Here is a 22923-nt window from a genome sequence, read left to right on the forward strand (position 1 = left end):
TGTGTTTGTGTTAGTCACCCCTTAACAACACACACACACACACACACACACAATACTTCTCTGTGAAGTGTGTTAGTTTACTCTTTGACCTGAATGAGTAATGCAGTTACACCAGTTCAACCTGAACTCACGGAAATAAGCACAAAAACAGCAGAAATAAACACAACACCGACCAAAACGCCTTCACTACACTTTAATTCAGGGGATATTATTAATTTTAAGCTCTTAAAACGCCTCAGATTAGTCTTAAACACCAACTCTAGCGTGAGATCCTTTCACATGAAGTCTGAGAATGAGAGTAAAACGCTGTTTCTTACCTGAGTCTCCATTGAGAAGAATATTATCAATGTATATGGAATATTATAAGTGATAATAAGAGGTCAGGAGAGTGTGAGCAGGATCACTGTGGTCAGACCTATGGGTCAGACACGAACAGGTGCGACCGTCACTCCGCAGGTAAAGCGTTTTCTCGCGCGGGGTCACGTGACTCACGTCGACGCCTCGAACGCAAGTGTCATGTTGTTTACTGAGCGTTGCACATGTGTGCGAGTCAGGCGCGGTGAAACCGAACTACCCCTCAGCTGAGCGACAGCTCCCTCAGCCAATCACATCGCTGCCTGCACGGTAACAGCCAATCACGGTGGAGGACTGCCACAGCGACGCGGAAGTTAGTGTGTACCCACTACAGTGTGATTTCCGAGCGCATCATGAGAAATATCATGTTCAATTTCACTAAACTAATGATGAAGATGATTTAATATCTACCGGGCATCATGAGCGGCATGTGCAGGGAGGTAGTCACACTCCAGCTGGGACATTATTCCAACTTTGTCGGGACGCACTGGTGGAATTTACAGGTGAGTTTGTTTAATAGCGAATATATTCAATTTATAAAAGAAGAATGACTGTTTTTAGTCGGGTAAACATCCAGCGACTGGGTGCCATTAGTTACTACAGTTAGAGTGCAGTTAAATGGTGGAAACTGTGTAAAGAAACACAATGAAGTTTGAAGTGGAGAACGTATTAATGTATGATTTTACAGCACAAATAATAGCTAGAGGAAAGTACACTTGAAAATGTAGTGCTTTGTCATTGTGCAGGTGTTTGTTGGCTATGTAGTATGTTAACACCTTGATGTTCTTTGAAACATGGTCATTATTCAGCAGTACCCTGATTTAAAGAATATAGTGTAGGCCATGTTTTTCCATAAACTCTTTTTGTTATTCTGGTTGAAACCCTCTTTACATCCTAACAGCAATGACTGTGGAAGTCTCAGGACACACACACACACACACACACACACACACACAAATCGTCCAGTCATTGCATTCGGATGTCCTATCTGCCTGTCAAATATATCCCTTTGGAGGAGGCGTGGCTTTAGAGATCCTCTCTGAAATTCCATGAAATCAAAATTGACTATTTTTATGTCATTATTGATTATAAATGATGTATCCATGCACATTATTTTTGTTAAATTCGTGGCTTTAATAGTCTCTGCCTCAGTAAAGTCTATGTGTGTTTGTGTAGGATGCGAGTCTGGTTTATGACGCGGTGGTGCCGGCGGGAGAGCTGCAGAGTGATGTGTTGTTCAGAGAGGGTCTCACACTGGGCGGACACACAACATACACACCTCGACTCATCGCCATGGACCTCAAAGGTAACGGAGACACGACTTTTTAGGTGCATGTATCTTTAAATGCAAATGAGCTGTTGCCCCGCCCCTTTGTCCAGAAGAGGGCGGAGCCTGTACAGCTAATGCCTCAGATACTCTGCCAAACACTAAATGCTAATGCATAAGTCATTACATTTACATCCACATTTATGATCACTGCACACGTCTCCTATAAATGATGCTAGCTGTCATCTGAAATCACTGGTTGTGTTGTTGATGTGTGTGATGTTTGTTTCGTTATCTTCAGGAAGTCTTCAGACGCTGAGGAAGCAGGGCAGTCTGTACGACACAGAGAATGAGAACACCACCTTTACCTGGTACAACACGGCTTTACTCTTTATGCTGTGTTTATATGCTGTTTGTGGATTGTAATTCTCAAAGCGGTGTTTTTTCTCCACTCGTAGGGAAGGAGAGATCATGACCCATAAAGAAAGTCCTCCCACCAAAAACACTTTCCTACAGGATCTGGACAATCTAGATGTGAGTGTGAGTGTGTTAATGAGGGTTTCTGAAAGCGTGAGTGACACTTCTGAAGGGGTGTGTGTGTGTGTGTGTTTAGACGGGCGATTTACTGGCAGATCCAGGTTTCACGTGTCCTTCCTCTTCGCTGGATCACTGCTCAGGTGTGTATGAACCCAAAATAAGGCCTGTTTAATGCCTTAAATCACGTTTCTGCTCTGATTGTGACCATTTGCATTCATGCGTTCGACAGACGCTTTTATCTAAAGTGGCTTATGTTATATTGAATGTTCAGTTCATGCATTCTCTGGGAATCAAACGCATGGTCCTGACGCAGCGCTATTGTCATGAAGCCATAAAAAAAACATTTTCGTTACTTGAAACAAAATAAATGCTAACTGAAATAAAGTTTTTTTAAAAAATACAACTTATAAAAATTAAAAAGTTAGTTGCAACATTTCTCATTTTTATTTAGTTTAACTTGAAGTACTAGAATAACTATAACTAATAACTAAAATTAAAAAATAAAACAAATAAAAATGACAAACCGTTAAAATGTTTACTAACATTATAGTAAAAAACTGAACATATAAAATTCAATCAAATTCAAACTTGATGTACTAAAATAACCCAAATTAATAAACTTATTACACATTTAAAAAATGAATACATCAAATGACAAAAACACAGCAAAATGTCTAAAACAAACTCAAATTATCATAAAAATATACAAATTTAATTCAAACTTGAAGTACTAAAATAACCTAAACTAATAAATCAAAGTAATAAAAACTATACTGACATTTAAAAAGAAATTAAACTAATAAATATGACAAAAACAAAACTACATTTCTAAAACAGTAACTAGAATCATATTGGGAACAAACAATATACAAATAAAATCAAATTCAATAAAATTAATAACTATACTGACATTTAAAAAATAAAACAAAAAAATGACAAAACGTTAAAATGTTTACAAATTATAGTAAAAAAACTGAAAATTAAATTCAGACTTTAAATACTAAAATAACTAAAACTAATAAAATTAATGACAATAAAAAACAACAAAATGTCTAAAACGAACAAAAATTATAGTGAAAATATAAAAATGTAAGTATTAAAATAACCCAAACCAAAACTATACCGACATTTAAAAAAAAAAAAAAAAAATGAAAAGAAAAGAAAAGAACACACAACAAAATTACTAAAACTAAAATCATAGTGAAAGCTAAAAAGCTAAAAATAAAATCTAATTTGAAATATTACCCTAAAGTATAATATAATAGTCAATGCTACTAGAATAACGCTGGCTTTACGTTGCGCTTCAGTTTGACGATCGACAGGATCGATCACTTCATGTTATTCTGAAGAAAAGCATAATTTGCCTTTTATTCTTTTTTTATTATTAAAATGTAATAACCTCTGAAGTGATGCCCTTTGAGCTGACATCATCAATCCCTCTTTACCATCTAACCCAATAAATAAGTCTCATCCTTCGTTTTCTTGGCTGATTTATTATCCCGCTTATATCTGATTACCAAAGCAAAAGGGGTCCAAATGTTCTGCATCATTGGGAATCAGAGTCGGGTGTAATTAGTTACTGTATTTTAATTACTTTTCCCTTAAAAAGTAATGTAATTAAATTACAGTTACTTCTGATGTAATTGAACTAGATACTGTGTATAATTTGTTGAACAATTATAGATAATAGTGGAATTACATCAACATTTAAAAAAAAAAAAACTTGAAAAAGCATGTTTTAAGTATCCTTTGCACATTTGTAATACTTTGGTCAGTTAATAAGAATAATTGACGTAGTTTTAATATTTATTTAAGTTCAAGAGCCGTTTCATGTCTATCGTTGAGTCAGTCACTAGTCGAGGTTGATATAGGATTTAGAAAGTAATTAGTACTAATGAGTAATTAAATACTTTTAGGAGAGAGTAATTTCGACAGTAATCTAATTATGCTAATGAAGATGTTATTAGTAACTAGTAATTAATTACTTTTTTAGTGTAAGTTACTGTTGGGAATATTGTGTTTTTTTTTTTTAGTGTAATTTACTTTTGGGAATATTGTGTGTGTTTTCCTGAAGGGAGCGGTGCGGGTGCGAGCGTTGCCATGGAGACGGTGAACAGCAGTCTGGAGCGAATGCAGAGATCCTATAGGCTGGAGGGAAGCGTGAGGGTGTGGTCAGATTTCCTGAGGATCCATCTTCATCCTCGCACCATCTCCGTCATTAACCAGTACAACCACGACGGGTGAGGAAAACCGTGAGGCTTCACGTCACTAAAAACTGTTTGCATTCGTTACCTTAAAGGGATAGTTCACCCAAAAATGAAAATTAGATGTGTATCTGCCGACCCCCGGTGCATCCAACATGTAGGTGTGTTTGTTTCTTCAGGAGAACACAAATGAAGATGTTTAACTCAACCGCTGCTGTGTGTCGGTCATATAATGATGTGAATGGGGAACAATTCTATGAGAGGAAAACAAACAAACAAAACAAACAAGCTTAGACAACACACACACAAACCCTGCTGCTCTTGACGACACACTGATGTCTTAAGACACAAACCGATCGGTTTCTGTGAGAAACACAACAGTATTTATGTTAAAAACCGGCGCGATCATAGATTCCTCATCAGTGTCTGCCCGGATCGGTCGAATGAGGCATCTACATAATGTATATCTAAGATCGCGCCAGTTTGACCTCACCAGACGGAAATAATAGCGGATGGGAAAACTTAACGAGACTCGTCAGGATATGAGGTAAAAAAAATAACACAAATACTGTTGTGTTAGAATTGTTCCCCATTCACATCATTATGTGACCGACACACAGCAACAGTTGAGTTAAAAATCTTAAAGGTGCACTATGCAGCTTTCCGTCCACTGGAGGGCGCCTATGCAAAACAAATGCGTAGTTTGATGACGCAAAGTGTGAGCGCAGCATCTTGGGAGATGTGGTCTTCTCATCACAGCCGGTGGAAAATAGGACTCAGGCAGAAATCACGTTCATGCATGCGGTTATTAACGTTACTGTAGTGTAAAGCAGAGCAGGACCGAGTGTTGTGGAGCTGAGCACGGCCGCTGGAGCGATTGGTTATTAACGTTACTGTAGTGAAGCAGAGCAGGAGCGAGTGTTGAGGAGCTGAGCGCAGCTGCTGGAGCGATTGGTTATTAACGTTACTGTAGTGAAGCAGAGCAGGAGCGAGTGTTGAGGAGCTGAGCACGGCCGCTGGAGCGATTGGTTATTAACGTTACTGTAGTGAAGCAGAGCAGGAGCGAGTGTTGAGGAGCTGAGCACGGCCGCTGGAGCGATTGGTTATTAACGTTACTGTAGTGTAAAGCAGAGCAGGACCGAGTGTTGTGGAGCTGAGCACAGCTGCTGGAGCGATTGGTTATTAACGTTACTGTAGTGAAGCAGAGCAGGAGCGAGTGTTGAGGAGCTGAGCGCAGCTGCTGGAGCGATTGGTTATTAACGTTACTGTAGTGAAGCAGAGCAGGAGCGAGTGTTGAGGAGCTGAGCACGGCCGCTGGAGCGATTGGTTATTAACGTTACTGTAGTGAAGCAGAGCAGGAGCGAGTGTTGAGGAGCTGAGCACGGCCGCTGGAGCGATTGGTTATTAACGTTACTGTAGTGTAAAGCAGAGCAGGACCGAGTGTTGTGGAGCTGAGCACGGCCGCTGGAGCGATTGGTTATTAACGTTACTGTAGTGAAGCAGAGCAGGAGCGAGTGTTGAGGAGCTGAGCACAGCTGCTGGAGCGATTGGTTATTAACGTTACTGTAGTGTAAAGCAGAGCAGGACCGAGTGTTGTGGAGCTGAGCACGGCCGCTGGAGCGATTGGTTATTAACGTTACTGTAGTGAAGCAGAGCAGGACCGAGTGTTGAGGAGCTGAGCACGGCCGCTGGAGCGATTGGTTATTAACGTTAGTGTGAAGCAGAGCAGGAGCGAGTGTTGAGGAGCTGAGCGCAGCTGCTGGAGCGATTGGTTATTAACGTTACTGTAGTGAAGCAGAGCAGGAGCGAGTGTTGTGGAGCTGAGCACGGCCGCTGGAGCGATTGGTTATTAACGTTACTGTAGTGAAGCAGAGCAGGACCGAGTGTTGAGGAGCTGAGCACAGCTGCTGGAGCGATTGGTTATTAACGTTACTGTAGTGAAGCAGAGCAGGACCGAGTGTTGAGGAGCTGAGCACGGCCGCTGGAGCGATTGGTTATTAACGTTACTGTAGTGAAGCAGAGCAGGACCGAGTGTTGAGGAGCTGAGCACAGCTGCTGGAGCGATTGGTTATTAACGTTACTGTAGTGAAGCAGAGCAGGACCGAGTGTTGTGGAGCTGAGCGCAGCTGCTGGAGCGATTGTTAAACAAATACCCGCCTCGCGAATACCGGGACTTTTATTATGAAGGGACGGGAGACAGTCGCCGGGCGCCTGCACTGATCCGCTCTTCCGGTTATGATTATGAGGTAAAGCAGCTCTGTTTATCATTTTAGATACAATTAAGTGTGTTTAAAACGATGTTATGACGTTACTCCGTGCGTTCACTTGTTCACACTGCTAAGAGTAAAGCGCTCCTGCCAAATAAAAGCCGAAACCGAGGGTAGCGCAGATATGACGCGTTAGACAGGCGACTCCCTCAAACGCTATGCTGAACCGTCCCTGTCCTCAGTTAAAATAGCAATTTACTCACAATTTACAAATAGTTGGAAACTTCTGGGATATTGTAGGAACTCAACTGAACAAAATATATAACACCGGCCTAGTGGTTTTTGGATATTTTACTGCAAAAATACTACATAGTGCACCTTTAATTTGTGTTCTCCTGAAGAAACACACACACCTACATGTTGATGCCCTGGGGGTCAGCAGATAAACATCACAGGCTCATTTTTGGGTCAACTATCCCTTTAAAGGATTAGTTCACTTTTAACCCTTAAATGTGTGACTGTTTCGCCAAACATTCTCTTATATTTGGGGCGTTAGCGACCCAGATCATATCTAACACTGATAGACCTCTACCTGTCGTGATAATATATAAAACTCCTGATGTTAGAGTAACAATCACAGAAGAATAAAATAAAACATATTTCGTGACCTTTTGCAGCTTGTAAGGGTTCAGTCTGAGCAGATGTTTTACCCCTTCATCATCTGGCTCCTTCAGCATCTGCTCATATTCTCCATCTCACCATATCCTCCAAACTCATTTACAACGTCTTCAAGATCAATATTTCACTCGCTGAGAGCTTCTGGACCACATCCATCATCAGAGACACTGACACTAATATCTGACTGTGTTCAGTTCTTGCTCTCTGCTGTAAATCACTGAGACATTTCAAGTTTTGCAGATTATAATTATTATAGTTTTGTTTTCTGTCTGACTAATACTATGAGTGAAAAGCCACTTTATCGTTATATATCAGGCATCGCCACCTTGTGGAATAAAGGTGAATTGTGCCCTATTTTTATTTCAGTACTTTAACTGAACTAATAGAGTTGTGTACTTTGTCCATCTCTGCATGGTGGTGAGTAAATCATCAACAAAAGTTTATTTAAAAGTGAACTAATCCCTTAAGAACCAAGTCATGTTGTAATCTGCTGTCAATTTGGCTAGAAGGAAGGTCTGGGTTACACACCACTGTGTGTGTTCGTGTCAAGCCCTGGTGATGTCACTGTGTTTATTGTATTGTGTGTGTGTGTGTGTGTGTGTGTGTGTGTGTGTGTGTGTGTGTGTGTGGGTGTGGGTCAGTGAATCTGAGCGTCTGGAAGCGTTTGGCCAGGGGGAGGCGCTCTTACAGGGTCCAGTCCTGGAGGATCTGGAGGATCGACTGCACTTCTTCGTGGAGGAGTGTGACTATCTGCAGGTAACACACACACCCATCGGCCGCTACACGGCATGACAAACACCTGTCGGACATTTTAAAGCTTGTTTTTAGGACCAAGTCTCCCTGCAGTCATTAATAGTATCCCTTAAAACTCATCTTTGATCACCAAAATAACATATATTCAAATGTTTTTTCTCCTGTGAAAAGAAAGGATTCATACTTTAAAATAGCTGGATTGTAGCTCGACACCCTTGCTTTATTTAGTGTACGCGGATTCATGAATATGCTAATGAGCCCCGCCTCCACTCACTCAGCTCAGGGGCCTGTACCATGATGGTAGTTTAACAAACTCAGGGTTAAAGGATTAGTTTCGAGTTGACAAAACCAAACCATTGTATTAAGGCTTTGTTGGTCCCATGATGCTGATCATCAGCTTTCTTTGTCAACTCAGGCTTTGATCCTGACTTCAGGAGTTTAGCTGTGACATCAGCAGTGAACAGCCAATCACACGCTGTGGAACTGAGATTCACTTCTCGCGAGACAATCAGTGAGATTAATTTCTCTCTTCTGCAGAATATTGCATGATTGAAAAATATTAAGAATAAAAAATAAAAAAAAATACACAGCAAGAAGAAAAGCTGTTTATGAAAGAGGACAACTTTAAGAAAAAATTGTATACGTCAATGCAAGTAAAAGTTATGAAGTTAGTTTAGTTGATATAGAGAAAATAAAACATTTAAGCTCAGTGAGCATCTTTTTTTTATAGGCTATTTTTATTTATTGATTTTAAAACTTTGTCCATATGACTTTATGCAGGTGATGTTATTTATATGACTTATGTATTAATTTTAACAAAGTGCCTATTAATGATTGATTAACTAAAATGATAAATGTGTAATTGATTTAAGGTATAATAATTACATAAATTATAAGTAAATCATTCAAAATTAATATTATTATAAATAAGCATTGTTAAAAGCAAGACGCTTTAGTCTTTAAAAACCATTTGCTATGTAATGACCTTTAATTTGGAGCAGAAACAGGGGGAGTGGCTTTACTGCATCAGAGGTGTGTCACTTTACTCACAGCTGATTGGCCCAATTTCAGTTTGAGATCTCTAATCCAGAACATAACCTGCCCTGGAGCAGGTTAGCCGTGGAGCATAAGTTACTATGGCGATGAACACAGCTAAAAGCCAAACCACTTTAATGGTACCTAAAACCCAGGATTGGCACAAACTAAGCTTAAACAAATCAGGCTAGCCAGCTAAACCAGCTTCATGGTACAGGCCCCAGGTTATCTGATCCACTCGCTCAACTTTACCGTAGTAAACACTGCACAATGGCACATACTGGTTTCATTCAGCCATATGTGTGTGAACCAGATTCAGAAGAAGAAGTGGAAGAGTGAATTATACTATCATCTTATATACAATTTATATTATTTCATCATCTACAAGGTGATGTTTTAGAATGAAAGCGGTGGTTCCGTGTTTTTTTCTAGGCTTGGTTTGTTTATGGGGCGCAGTATAAAATGTCTTAATACCTCTTTTTTTAAACGCCGTATTTTTCTTCTATTCCCCCTTTATTCCACACCGCTGTCTGTGCTTTGAACGGCTCGTCTGCTTCCTGCTTCTATGAAGCCCCTCCCTCTGAAAAACACAATGGTCTTAGATTGGTCAGATGGCCAAATGTAGTTTCCTGTATTTTGATTGGCTGAAGTGCCAAGCACAGGTTAAGGCCACGCCCCTTCCCATTACGGGCAGAAGTCACATCTGCGGAGACTAGCGAGGGTTTATGATGTCACCAACCCAGGAAGAAGCTCGTTGTAGTCCAAACCGGCCATTTTTGTAGGCAATAAACTGCCGTAACTTTAAAAGACAATATCTCCGTTTGCAGTGAACTCTCAGCGCTGTAACTTTGCAGAGACTGTTTATGCTCAAGCAGCGACATTACACACTAACTAAAGTTAAAAAAGTCAAATCGCATGACACCACCCCTTTAATTTATCGCTCTCTACACGTCGGACACAAAGCGGTGATTGATATGATTAGCCTTTTGCCTGACTGCGTTATCAAACAGCCAATAACATCCCCACTGACACCAGTGTGACCTAATGGTGGTTTTGAGATTTATGGAAAAATTATGAGATTTAGCTTCTCTTTCTTTTCTTTTTTCTTTTTTTTAAATCAACATCAAAATCTAAAAGTTTCTGTTTGGGTAAAAAAAAATGAGACTTTTATTTTGACGGCGTTTAGAACATTAAACATTTTAAGAATTTAAAGTGTCTCAAGTTTTATGAGCGAACGCAAGTTTTTTCCTCGGGGGGTGAAAAGGTTTTGCAAGTGAATGCAATAGCACTGAAATATGATCTATCGTCTCATATTCTGTGTGTTATTATAATGTCAAGAGCGTTACTGTAAATATGAGCGTCCCTCTCTGCTTCTGTTTCCTGCTGATCAGGGTTTCCAGGTGTTGTGCGACCTCGCGGACGGGTTTTCAGGATTGGGGTCAAAGGTCACAGAGTTGCTGCAGGACTCTTATGGAGGTCGTGGCATCCTCACCTGGGGCGTGGCACCTGTCAGTCATCCAGACACGGTGAGAGAACGGCACTTGATTCATCGCTCATCTATCATTGAAACTTAGTGTATTTATTTAAATCAATGAGTTTAAGCTATATCTTATAGTTATCAAAAATGAAATGTCTGTCATTAACTCCTCTCCCTAATGTCGCTCCACACCCGTAAGACCTCCGTTCATCTTCACACACAGTTTAAGATATTTTATATTTAGTCCGAGAGCGTATGCAAGTGTATGCACACTATACTGTCCATGTCCAGAAAGGGAATAAAAACATCATCACAGTAGTCCATATGAGACATCAGTGGGTTAATTAGAGTCTCTTGAAGCATCCAAAATACATTTGGGTCCAAAAATAACAAAAACTACGACTTTATTCAGCATTGGCTTCTCTTCCGGGTTTGTGTTCAATCCTCAAATAAAGATTCAAACGGTTATGAGTCAGTGAATCGATTCATGATTCGGATCGCGTGTCAAACTGCTGAAATCACGAGACATTGGCGATCCGAATCACACATTTTTTGCAGTGCAGGTGTCTCATATGGACTACTGTGATGATGTTTTTATTCCCTTTCTGGACATGGACAGTATAGTGTGCATACACTTGCATACGCTCTCAGACTAAATATAAAATATCTTAAACTGTGTGTGAAGATGAACGGAGGTCTTACGGGTGTGGAGCGACATTAGGGAGAGGAGTTAATGACAGACATTTCATTTTTGGCTGAACTAACCCTTTAAGGGAACTTTCCAAACTCTCTGCACTTGTTCTTAATCTTGTTTTCTTGCTGGAAATGTGTTGTGTTGTGATTATTGTTTTATGTATTTCATTTCAATTTGTTGGTTTTTTGTTTTTTTGTGTGCTGCTACCACCGCCAGGGCTCACTTGTAAATGAGATATCTATCTCAATGTGATTTTATTCCCTGGTTAAATAAAGGTATAATAAATAATACAAATCGTTAACCCTTATGGGATGTTGGAGATGTTTCCGTCCACTAGGGGTGCTGTTGAGTCTGAATTTGGCCACAACTTTCTCAGTGTTTCAGTAAATAGAATGATTTTTGGGGACAAATCATATTTTGACACATATTTGGGGAAAATGCTTGTAAAATGTTCAAAAACTCAGCGATACACTGTGGGCAAATTCACTAACCTATCCTTATGTTCGGGATGAAAAATCCACGCAATTAAACCGCTGTAAACATGTTTTGCATAAATCTGTTAATCAACTTCAGTCCTGATCAAAACTATTAAATGTTAAACAAAATTAATTGCCAGGTTCATAAATGATGTCACTGATTTGGAGGGAAAAACACACAAAATGGCTGATTTCTGAGGAGAAAACCTTCAGATCTGAAGCTGCACAGAAACTCTCACTGCATCAAAGCCGATGTTGGTCCGAATCTCTCACACACACACACACACACACACACACACACATACAAGACTGTGATAAAAGGGACAAAATATCCAGCGCACAATCACTTTACTTTTTGAAGATCAGTCCTTCCTCCGAATCAGAGACATCATTTATGAACTAAGAGTAAAAATACCAGATTTTTTAAACATTTAGTAGTTTTGATCAGGACTGAGATTGATTAACAGATTTATGCAAGCAAAATATATATATATATATATATATATATATAATTTGAATTTGAACAATACACAAGGGTTGATGTAACTCCTCATCTTGAATGTAAAGCATTGCCCCATCTGAAGTCTTCATGTGCTGAAGTGTCTGGATGTGTGTGTCCTGCTGACAGAGCTCTATATTGGACTTGTACCACATGATGAACTGTGCGTTGGGGACGCTCCATATGGCCAATCACAGCTCTTTCTTCTGCCCTTTGACCCTGAGGGGTGGACTGGGCAGACGCCCTCCGCCGCCCACATCTTTCCCGCTCCTCAACTATGACGTAAGCCGTTTTCATTCACTGAAACAAATATCCTTGGAAAAAAATTTTTTTTTACTTGTAATCAAATAGATGTTAACTGAAATAAATCCCTCAGATGTTACATCGCTGCTCTTTTATCTAAAGCGACTGGCGTTGCGTTGAGTGTGTCTGTATTATGAGTTCATGCTTTCCCTGGGAATTTATTATTTTTCATTTGAACTAAAATCATAAATTACATTTTTGTTACTTTAAAGATAATTAACTGAAATACAATAAATATAAAAACATCTTTTTTAATGTCTTCATACATATTTCTACACAAATACATGTGTGCATTTGGCAGGGTTTTATTACAAAAAAAATGTCACACACACACACACACACACACACTTTCTCTCTCTCACACACACACTTTCTCTCGCTCACACACACACACACACACACACACTCTCGTTCACACGCACACTCACTTACACACTTACACTCTTGCTCTTTCACTCACACTCTCTCACACACACACTTTCTCTCACACACACACACTCTTGCTCTCTCACTCACACTCTCTCACACACACACTTTCTCTCACACACACACACTCTTGCTCTCTCACTCATACTCTCTCACACACACACACACTCTCTTGCTCTCTCACTCACACTCTCTCTTACACACACACACTCTCTTGCTCTCTCACTCACACACACTCACACTCTCTCACACACACACACTCTCTTGCTCTCTCACTCACACTCTCTCACACACTCATTCTCGCTCTCTCACTCACTCTCTCTCTCTCTCTCTCTCTCTCTCTCTCTCTCTCTCTCTCTCTCTCTCTCTCCTCTCCCTCTCTCTCTCTCTCTCTCTCTCTCTCTCTCTCTCTCTCTCTCTCTCTCTCTCTCTCTCTCTCTCTCTCTCTCTCCTCTCTCCCTCTCTCAGCCGGCGCTGTGGTTCCACTCCGGCTCAGTTCTGGCTCTGGCTCTGGACAGCATGACGGTGTCGTATCGGCTGGGCCATGGCAGCGCTCCGATGTGGCAGCTCGCCGACGCTCTGACCGCCTCGGGGAGGAAGGTCCGTGTGCTCCAGTCCATTCTCAGTGCTCTCAAAACAGCTTTCGTTCTTCTCTTTGGGGTCAAAAGAAGTTTGTAGTGACACGATTGTTAGTGAACATCCTCAACACTGTTAAGAGAGCCGTTTAGATGAGTGTGTGAGAATGAGCTTTCCTCCCATTAATGTCCCGTCACGTTCAAGGCTTGACATGAACTCTTTTGCTCACCTGTCACTGTGGCTAGTGGTTTTCAAAAGTAACCAGCCACTCAGCATTTTCACTGGCCATAATTCTGACATTGAGAGGGAAAACTGCCATATAGATATTTTTAATATCTCATAATTTGTCAGCAGGTTTATTAGGCTGCTGTCACTTTAAGAGCTGACGCACGGATCCAATACACTGATACACATGCGTTTTCTGTTTACGTTCTCATAAAACAGAACTGACTGTGTTTACGTGAAAACTCCCCACATTTTGACATTATTCAGGGTTTTTCCTACATTAAATTTTTTTTGGCGGCCGCCAAAACTAATTTTTATCCCACCAAAGGCTTATTTGATCAGTTATTGTGATTTTGAGTGTAGAATAGATGAGTGCTGCGCTTGTGAAAGGGTTAAGCCTAGTTCACACTGCCTGATTTTTGCCCCGATTTTGAGTCGCCGACAGGTTTTGTGAAATCGCCGACAAATGCCCGAGATCACAGGCAAATCGGTGCTCGTGCACGCGAGTGACAATCACGCAGTGTGAATGATCAAAGACGCGATCAGAGAGAATCGCCGACGAGTCGCCGACGCCTGTGAGATATTTGGCATGCTAAATATCTGGAGCTGTCGGCGATTCAAACTCCTGCTGTGTGAACTGCATTCTGACTGAAAATTACACTGACAGCCAATGAGAGAGTGAGATACAGGGCAGCAGGAGGTTCAGGGAGGAGTTATAGAGCAGAATATCAGTATTTTAATAGATATATTTACAATTCTATCAAACAGAAACAAGGCCAAACATTTGCACATCCAGCCACAGCAGCAGCACATTAAATAATTATTTATTTACCTCAAACTGTCTTTGCAGAACACAATCCTGGCTCCCTCTGTCTCTCCAACAATTTCTTCCGCCATAATCTTTTTTCTTTTTCTCCACAAATCAGCGCACAGACAATTTGAAGCAAACTTTGTGCAGTTTATCATTTTTAATAACAATTCCAAGTCTCGCGCGAGAACTCCGGTCTGACGCACGTGTGATCTCGCGTTGTTTACTCGGCACATCGCACGTGTGTTTGGGAAGCGTAGTTTGCACCGGAGAGAGAGAGAGTTGTCGGTGATTCTTCCTCTTGTTCAGTCATGCAGTGTGAACTCCTCTGTCGTCAAACCATCGGTCAGTGTGAACACAGCAGTGACTGAATGATACCTCAGATAGTCATGCAGTGTGAATAGAGCAGTGACCCGACGAGTTTGAACATCGTGCAGTCTGAACTAGGCTTAACAGAGAACGATCAGAGAGCCACACACACACACACACACTCTCTCTGTCTTTAAAATAAGCACTGTCTGAGCGCTTTCTCATATTTAATATATATATTAATCAAAATCAAAATTTCAGAAGATCGAATCCTTGTTGCACGTGACACATTCAGACAGTTATTTTCTTTGAATTACCGCGGAGTGTGAATTTCGCTCAAAAAACGTTGACTCTCCTCTGACCAGCTGATATAAACCATACTTTAACAAACGGCTTGTGAAGTGTTTTCAGTGTGTTGATAAATCTTTCGTGACGCTCACAGACGAGATTCACACACAACGCATCCGCTAATGTCCGCTTCGTGACCTAATGACTCCTTTGAACCGAATCATTTTATTAAAACACCTGATCTGTCCAACATTGAACTGAACGAATCAGTTTAATCATTTACTCAGAACACCTCTGAAACGTGTGCTTACCCAGGTTAGAAAGAGTGGATAGTAAGAATAAGTTTGTAATTATCCACAGTATTTAAGCTTATTTATGTTGACGATGTGTAGATAAATAAAAAGCCTGAAATCATTTAGTTAGGACTGGAGTGAGGTGAAAACAGAACAAATTTGTATTTAGCTAGCTGATGATTTTATTAAATTGTACAAGGGAGAAAATTAGGCTATTTGTAAAAAAAAATATATATATGCTAAAATATGTTCTTAAATAGTGTAAAAAATAGTTACACGGTAAGAGATCCTACATTACAAACTGTTTCTCTGCATTTATTTTACATTTATTGTCAGTATTGCGCTCGCAGATCACGTGGGTACGGTACTTTTTACTGTGTGTGTGTGTGTGTGTGTGTGTGTGTGTGTGTGTGTGTGTGTGTGTGTGTGTGTGTGTGTGTGTGTGTGTGTGTGTGTGTGTGTGTGTGTGTGTGTGTGTGTGTGTGTGTGTTGATGACCATGTCTGTCAGCCACCAACAGACCATTTTTGACCAGGAAAAACCCTGTTATTTTGTGTGTATTTGAGTGTTTAAGCGCAATAAGCAGTAATTAAGCACTCGATTTAGTGCTCCGAGTCGGCATTACACACCGCACTTTGGGCGTGAGCTCAAAATCTGCAGGAATGAGTAAAATTATACCAACTTCAAGCCCTGCAGCAGCATTCATCTGGAGCATATGTAACGAGTGAGTGGAGGCGGGTCGTGTGCGAGTCAGCCTCAAAAAGAGGGCGGAGCCTCAGAGCCACACCCACCTGTTACATCATCACCACGGACCAATGGGAGCTTAAAGCTGTTAGAAGCTTTTCCAGAAACGTCCCTTTAGCGAGCTATTTCCATGAAAAAACTTCGACTAAAGCCAATCAGAGTCAAGACTTTAAAGCGCTCGAGCATTGAAAGCGGCAGACAACAGAACTTCTGTGCCAAACGTTATTGACTCCAATGTTGTTGCCTTTAGTCTGTAACTTTATTTATCTGTATTTTCCAGGTAGTTTCAGCTTATGGCTCGGTCCCGTTTCCCATGATGCACGGCAGCTGCCTCCCTGAGGCGTTGGATGCTTTTGCTGATGCGTTACCGTGGAAACCCCTGTCAGCGTGTCCTGAGCTCGGCGACGGACGCTGTTTCGGCCAATCAGTGACTCTGAAAGGTTTAGACGGGCAGAGATTAGTCAGGTGAGATAATCGTTACATTGTTATACATCACACACAAATCCTGGTGTTGAGGAGCATTATTATTAAAGTAACATTTAAAACATTATACCCTAATAAATCTAATTATTTAATCAATTAGTTGTGTATTAGTTGTTGATTGGATTTTGAGATTTGGGCGTGGCACTCACAAAAAGGGGCGGGGTTTTAGCAAACTAAGTGATTGTGAACATTGGGTCAAAAAAAAAAGTATGTATACATTGATGAATTGTTAATTAAATCAAGTTAATAACATGCATTTAGAAATAATTTCATGCTGAATTTTAAAAACATGAATTTCATTCTGCTTCTTAAAAATCTGATTTTGCACCATGTTTGTTTCCTTTCAGATTTAGCGATTAAATTGGAATTAAAAACGCAGTTTATTTCATTTTTCAGTGCTGTACCCTGTCCACCAGGATTATTATCTCTAACTAAAACGATTAAAAATCATGGCAATACGACTGAAATATAATGAAAATATATTTGATTAGAACTAAATAAAAAATAGAAATGTTGTCTTTGCAACTAAGTAAAATAAATAAGTATTAATTGGAAATCAATAAATAACTAAAACTGAACCAAAAATAAATTAACCTAATTAGTAATATTTAAAAAAAAATCTAAAACTAATTGAAAATGAAAAATGCACATAACACATGAAAACTGAAAATATAAAAATCAAAGCTAATTCAAAATATCAATAAAAACTATAATGGTATATAAATATTACTAACACTGCATAATAAGGTTTAAATTGTTAACATGAACTATGATTGAACACTAATTCTACTTAATTATGTGAGGTCAGCTTCTTCAATTGCCGTTTTTATCTCTTATTTAAAAGCGTATTTATGTCTCTTTAGCATCTGAATGTTGAGTTTGCTTGGGTGTATTCAACATTAAATGTTTTATTGTTCTTATTTTAACTTTGTAAAGCACTTTGGGGCAACGGCTGTTTGGTTAAAAATGTGCTATATAAATAAAGCTGCCTGCTTGCTCAATCTTAATCTTAATTTCTACGTTTACCTAACATTAGTTTATGCGTTAGATTTTTACTAAATTTTAACAAAAATTTATAAATGCTTTAAAAAATATTGCTGATGTTAACTAATGTATCCGCTAATGTTAACACGAGACACTAATCAGGCAGATAGGGATCTATTATCACCATTTTATCTTTATTTTTTTTAATTCTCTTTACAACTGTTTCTGTTTTTATTTTTACTTTTTCTCATGCATATGTTATCAGTATTTTAATTCATCTCTATGTAAAGCACTTTGAATTGCCATTGTGTATGAAATGTGCTATAAACATAAACTTGCCTTGCCTAGAGCTCTATGATACGGTTGTTGTGATATTATAAGTGTTATTTTCCGCAGTCCTGTCCTCCCCGGCGTGGAGCCGCCCAGTCCTCTACATTACGAGCGCTGTGGTGAAGACGTACTGGGGTCGTACATCAGGTCACATTACCCATCATCCCCACTGTGAGTGACGACACACACTAGGTGTTTCTCAATGTCAAGGATGCTTCCTTAGAAGGACTGATCCTTCAGAGGCTAGGCTAGCTCCTCGTTAGCATTCGGAGAACATGTAAATGGAACAGGCTAGCAAGTGCACATCATTGCGTCATTACGTCAGTGAAAAGGTCTGATTTCGGTATGAACGCCTCCGTTTATTCCTTGGTCCTTGTTAAAAAAGACGAGAAAGCTATTAATAATGCTGTGAATAGTATCATATTACCGTTTAATCAATTTGTAGGCCTACAACTTAACTAGTTATTTATAAAAGAATTGCCAGTGACGGCAACCAAGCTTAGTTAAATGACAGGTACGTTGGCCATCAATAACGTAATTTGTATATTTGTATGATTTTTAATATCAATACGGTAGTAATATGTTACGGTTTGAACGTTTGCCGGTTCCCGCCTCCTTCCCATCTACGAACCCGTTTCAAGGATATTGCCCCGTTAAGGCTCCGACTCCACCAACGTCTTACATTTTGAAGATAGCAAAGCTGCACGCATAGGATTGTGGGTGATTTGAGAGTGCGAAGGCTACTCATATGCATCCTTTGCTGTATATGGCATATTTTTCGAACGAAGGACTCGGTTTGGTTGAAATTCCGAGGATCCTCGACATTGGAACGGTCCTTCGACGGATGTTGATGACGTAGCATCCTCTGAATTCTGGCTTCCGAGGATCCTTCCTTGACATTGAGAAACACCTACTGCTAACCGTACGGCTCTGAGCCTGCTGTCATTGGTCTGAGTCGTGTGTGTGTGTGTATGTGTGTGTGTGTGTGCAGGGCGGTGCAGCTGCTGTCCAGCCCCAGTAAACTCACCAGTCCGTTCCCACAGATCTTCAGTCCGGCTCTGGGTCCACAGGGTTTCCTCCCGAACCAGTCTGCTCCTGCTCACAGTGAGTGCTGCTCTATAACCATCAGCTCATGAGCAAAAAAACAGCTCAACCTCAGGATTTACTAAGTCTTTTTGAGTTTTCCTGCTTTCCTGGTTATTCCTCATATTCTCCATTATTGCTCCTGTCTTCCCGGTCTGTCTGTATCTCTGTTAAGTTCTTGTCTCTATGAAGATTGGTCTGCTGGAGCAGTGTGTAGTGATTGGGGTTTGGGAAATACCACGCCCCTTAACATAACCGCCATTTTCAACACACTACTAACTAACTAACCCCGCCCCTTTATTCTGCATATTAATTATTTATACCTATTATGGTAAAAATCAACCCACTTCTGTCAGACTCCACCCTATTAGCACAGGCCCGCATTTTACTTCTGACAGACTCCGCCCTATTAGCACAGGCCCCGCCTATTACTTCTGACAGACTCCACCCTATTAGCACAGGCCCGCATTTTACTTCTGACAGACTCCGCCCTATTAGCACAGGCCCCGCCTATTACTTCTGACAGACTCCACCCTATTAGCACAGGCCCGCATTTTACTTCTGACAGACTCCGCCCTATTAGCACAGGCCCCGCCTATTACTTCTGACAGACTCCACCCTATTAGCACAGGCCCGCCTTTTACTTCGGATAGACTCCGCCCTATTAGCACAGACCCCGCCTATTACTTCTGTCAGACTCCGTCCTATTAGCACAGACCCCGCCTATTACTTCTGTCAGACTCCGTCCTATTAGCACTGACCCCGCCTATTACTTCTGTCAGACTCCGTCCTATTAGCACTGACCCCGCCTATTACTTCTGACAGACTCCGTCCTATTAGCACAGGCCCCGCCTATTACTTCTGACAAACTCCACCCTATTAGCACAGGCCCCGCCTCTTACTTCTGTCAGACTCCGTCCTATTAGCACAGGCCCCGCCTATTACTTCTGTCAGACTCCGCCCTATTAGCACAGACCCCGCCGATTACTTCTGTCAGACTCCGTCCTATTAGCACAGACCCCGCCTATTACTTCTGACAAACTCCACCCTATTAGCACAGGCCCCGCCTATTACTTCTGACAGACTCCGTCCTATTAGCACAGGCCCCGCCTCTTACTTCTGACAGACTCCGCCCTATTAGCACAGGCCCCGCCTATTACTTCTGACAGACTCCGTCCTATTAGCACAGGCCCCGCCTATTACTTCTGACAAACTCCACCCTATTAGCACAGGCCCCGCCTCTTACTTCTGACAAACTCCGCCCTATTAGCACAGGCCCCGCCTATTACTTCTGACAGACTCCGTCCTATAAGCACAGGCCCCGCCTATTACTTCTGACAAACTCCACCCTATTAGCACAGGCCCCGCCTCTTACTTCTGACAAACTCCGCCCTATTAGCACAGGCCCCGCCTATTACTTCTGACAGACTCCGTCCTATTAGCACAGGCCCCGCCTATTACTTCTGTCAGACTCCGCCCTATTAGTACAGACCCCGCCGATTACTTCTGTCAGACTCCGTCCTATTAGCACAGGCCCCGCCTATTACTTCTGACAAACTCCGCCCTTTTAGCACAGGCCCCGCCTATTACTTCTGACAGACTCCGTCCTATTAGCACAGGCCCCGCCTATTACTTCTGACAAACTCCACCCTATTAGCACAGGCCCCGCCTCTTACTTCTGACAAACTCCGCCCTATTAGCACAGGCCCCGCCTATTACTTCTGACAAACTCCGCCCTATTAGCATAGACCCTGCCAACGACTTCTGACAGACTCCGCCCTGTTAGCATTAAGGAGCATTTGTCCCTGGTTAACCCCACTTCTCTCCGTGTCTCCCAGCTCCCTCTCAGCCGGTCTCTAGTGTTCCGGTCCTGACGTCTCTTCAGTCCAGTCCTGCTGTGGGTCTCCAGCTGTCTGAGCTCCAGAAAGCCTGCTCTGCGCTGGATCTGCGCCGCGTGACTCCCAGCTTCCTCGCTCACGGGCCCGAATTCGGCGAGCTCACCGAATCCCTGGAGCAACTCCGAGACCTCGCACACTGCTACCGCCAGGACCGCTCCCACTCTTCATCTGATCAGGATGATGATGATGATGACTAATGACATTTATTATTATTATTAAAGGGTTAATTCACCCAGAAATGAAATGTCTGTCATTAACTCCTCTCCCTAATGTCGCTCCACACCCGTAAGACCTCCGTTCATCTTCACACACAGTTTAAGATATTTTATATTTAGTCCGAGAGCGTATGCAAGTGTATGCACACTATACTGTCCATGTCCAGAAAGGGAATAAAAACATCATCACAGTAGTCCATATGAGACATCAGTGGGTTAATTAGAGTTACTGTGATGATGTTTTTATTCCCTTTCTGGACATGGACAGTATAGTGTGCATACACTTGCATACGCTCTCGGACTAAATATAAAATATCTTAAACTGTGTGTGAAGATGAACGGAGGTCTGACGGGTGTGGAGCGACAGTAGGGAGAGGAGTTAATGACAGACATTTCATTTTTGGGTGAACTAACCCTTTAATGAGGGCTCTTCCATCCTCCCGTTGTAGAGTCGGGTCAGAGCCCTGAATTATCAGTCGCTCCGCTGCGCTCACGGCATGTTCCCTCTGGGAATTATGGGACATGAGCTCACTTCAAAACGCCATGGACATTTAGACGAAAGAACTGTGAGAAGGGAATGCTGTGCATGTCTCTAAACCTCAGCAAACCTGCTTTTATAGAACTTAACTGTGTAAAAGTCCCAATTAAATATTTTTCCTTCATATAAATTATTGCGTTATCATCAAATACGCCTGTTATACCCTTTAAGAACAATAACGGTTATTAAAAAAGGACATGTACCTTCATCAAATAATTGTTTAATAAAACTATTTTATTTTAGTTGACTGTAATGTTTTCGCTGTGTGATCTGAAAATGAAGAAAATATACACTTTTAAAAGTTGAGACTAGTTTGTTTTTTCCACTTGATAACGAAGTGGCAAAATATATTGCTTTGTTTTCAGTAGAACAAAGATATTCATACAGGTTTGGATCAACATGAGAGTGAGTAAGAGCTAGGTGGGTAAATGATGACAGATTATTTTTTTATTTCTTTTGGGGGGGGGGGGTGAACTATCCCTTTAAGGAACGTAAACACGATTTAATTAATATTAATGAGTGTAACCGTTGATCTGGACCCGGTATCATGGACAAATCCTGTCTGCCCGTGAAATCCAAAGGTAGCCTGACAAGCCAGAGCCCACATCCAGATGTTTGGTCTGGAAACTCTCCATTGACGGCTCAATCTGAGGGGCGGATAAACGGCTGTCTGTCAAACTCCCTCTGCACGCGATAGGATAGCGCTACAACCAACCAGAGCAACGAAGGTGAAGCAGAGCTGACAGATTAAACATTCGCCGTATCCGGTCGGCTAAACTCTGAACACATCTTCCCTTCTTCAGAATGACTTCAGTGCCGTTCTTTGTTCTTTTCTCAGAGAAAAGCTTAACTCAAGTCTTCCAGAGTCGCGGTCTGATTCGAAAGACCGCCGTTCGCCAGTTTCTGTGTTTACTAGAAGCACGCAAACGCAACTCGGCCGTCGTCATTATGGCCCCGCCCACCGACTCTATACACGATGTGATTGGGCCGTCCAGATTCTGAGGAATACAGCTCAGATAGGAATTGAGAGTTGCTAGACCACACTTGCGGGCAAATTAAATTTGCTGCCGCTAGGGTGCGTCTAGATTTCTAGGCTAATCCAAAGGGGTAATCTAGCGCTCGGAAAGCGTTCCACCCCTAGGGGCGGCCATTGCTAATCAAGCCATCACCTGCTGTTAGCATCCCATTGACTCCCATTCATTTTTGAGTCACTTTGACAGTGAATAACTTTACATCTGAG

The 22923-nt window shown here is 41.4% G+C and overlaps 1 protein-coding gene across 1 annotated transcript; it reads left to right on the forward strand.

Moving 5' to 3' along the window:
- The first annotated feature begins 322 nt into the window (after positions 1 to 322).
- msto1 (misato mitochondrial distribution and morphology regulator 1) lies at positions 323 to 21221 on the forward strand. The gene is made up of 14 exons (XM_067424929.1): positions 323 to 857; positions 1531 to 1660; positions 1923 to 1992; positions 2080 to 2155; positions 2235 to 2298; positions 4233 to 4398; positions 7889 to 8003; positions 10427 to 10561; positions 12311 to 12463; positions 13379 to 13510; positions 16433 to 16617; positions 18016 to 18120; positions 18941 to 19053; positions 20871 to 21221. The coding sequence occupies exons 1-14, from the start codon at positions 774 to 776 to the stop codon at positions 21125 to 21127; spliced, it is 1785 nt and encodes a 594-aa protein (XP_067281030.1). The 5' UTR covers positions 323 to 773; the 3' UTR covers positions 21128 to 21221.
- The last annotated feature ends 1702 nt before the right edge of the window (positions 21222 to 22923 follow it).

The sequence above is a fragment of the Pseudorasbora parva genome, chromosome 19, assembly GCF_024679245.1.
Source record: "Pseudorasbora parva isolate DD20220531a chromosome 19, ASM2467924v1, whole genome shotgun sequence".
Lineage (NCBI taxonomy): Eukaryota > Metazoa > Chordata > Actinopteri > Cypriniformes > Gobionidae > Pseudorasbora > Pseudorasbora parva.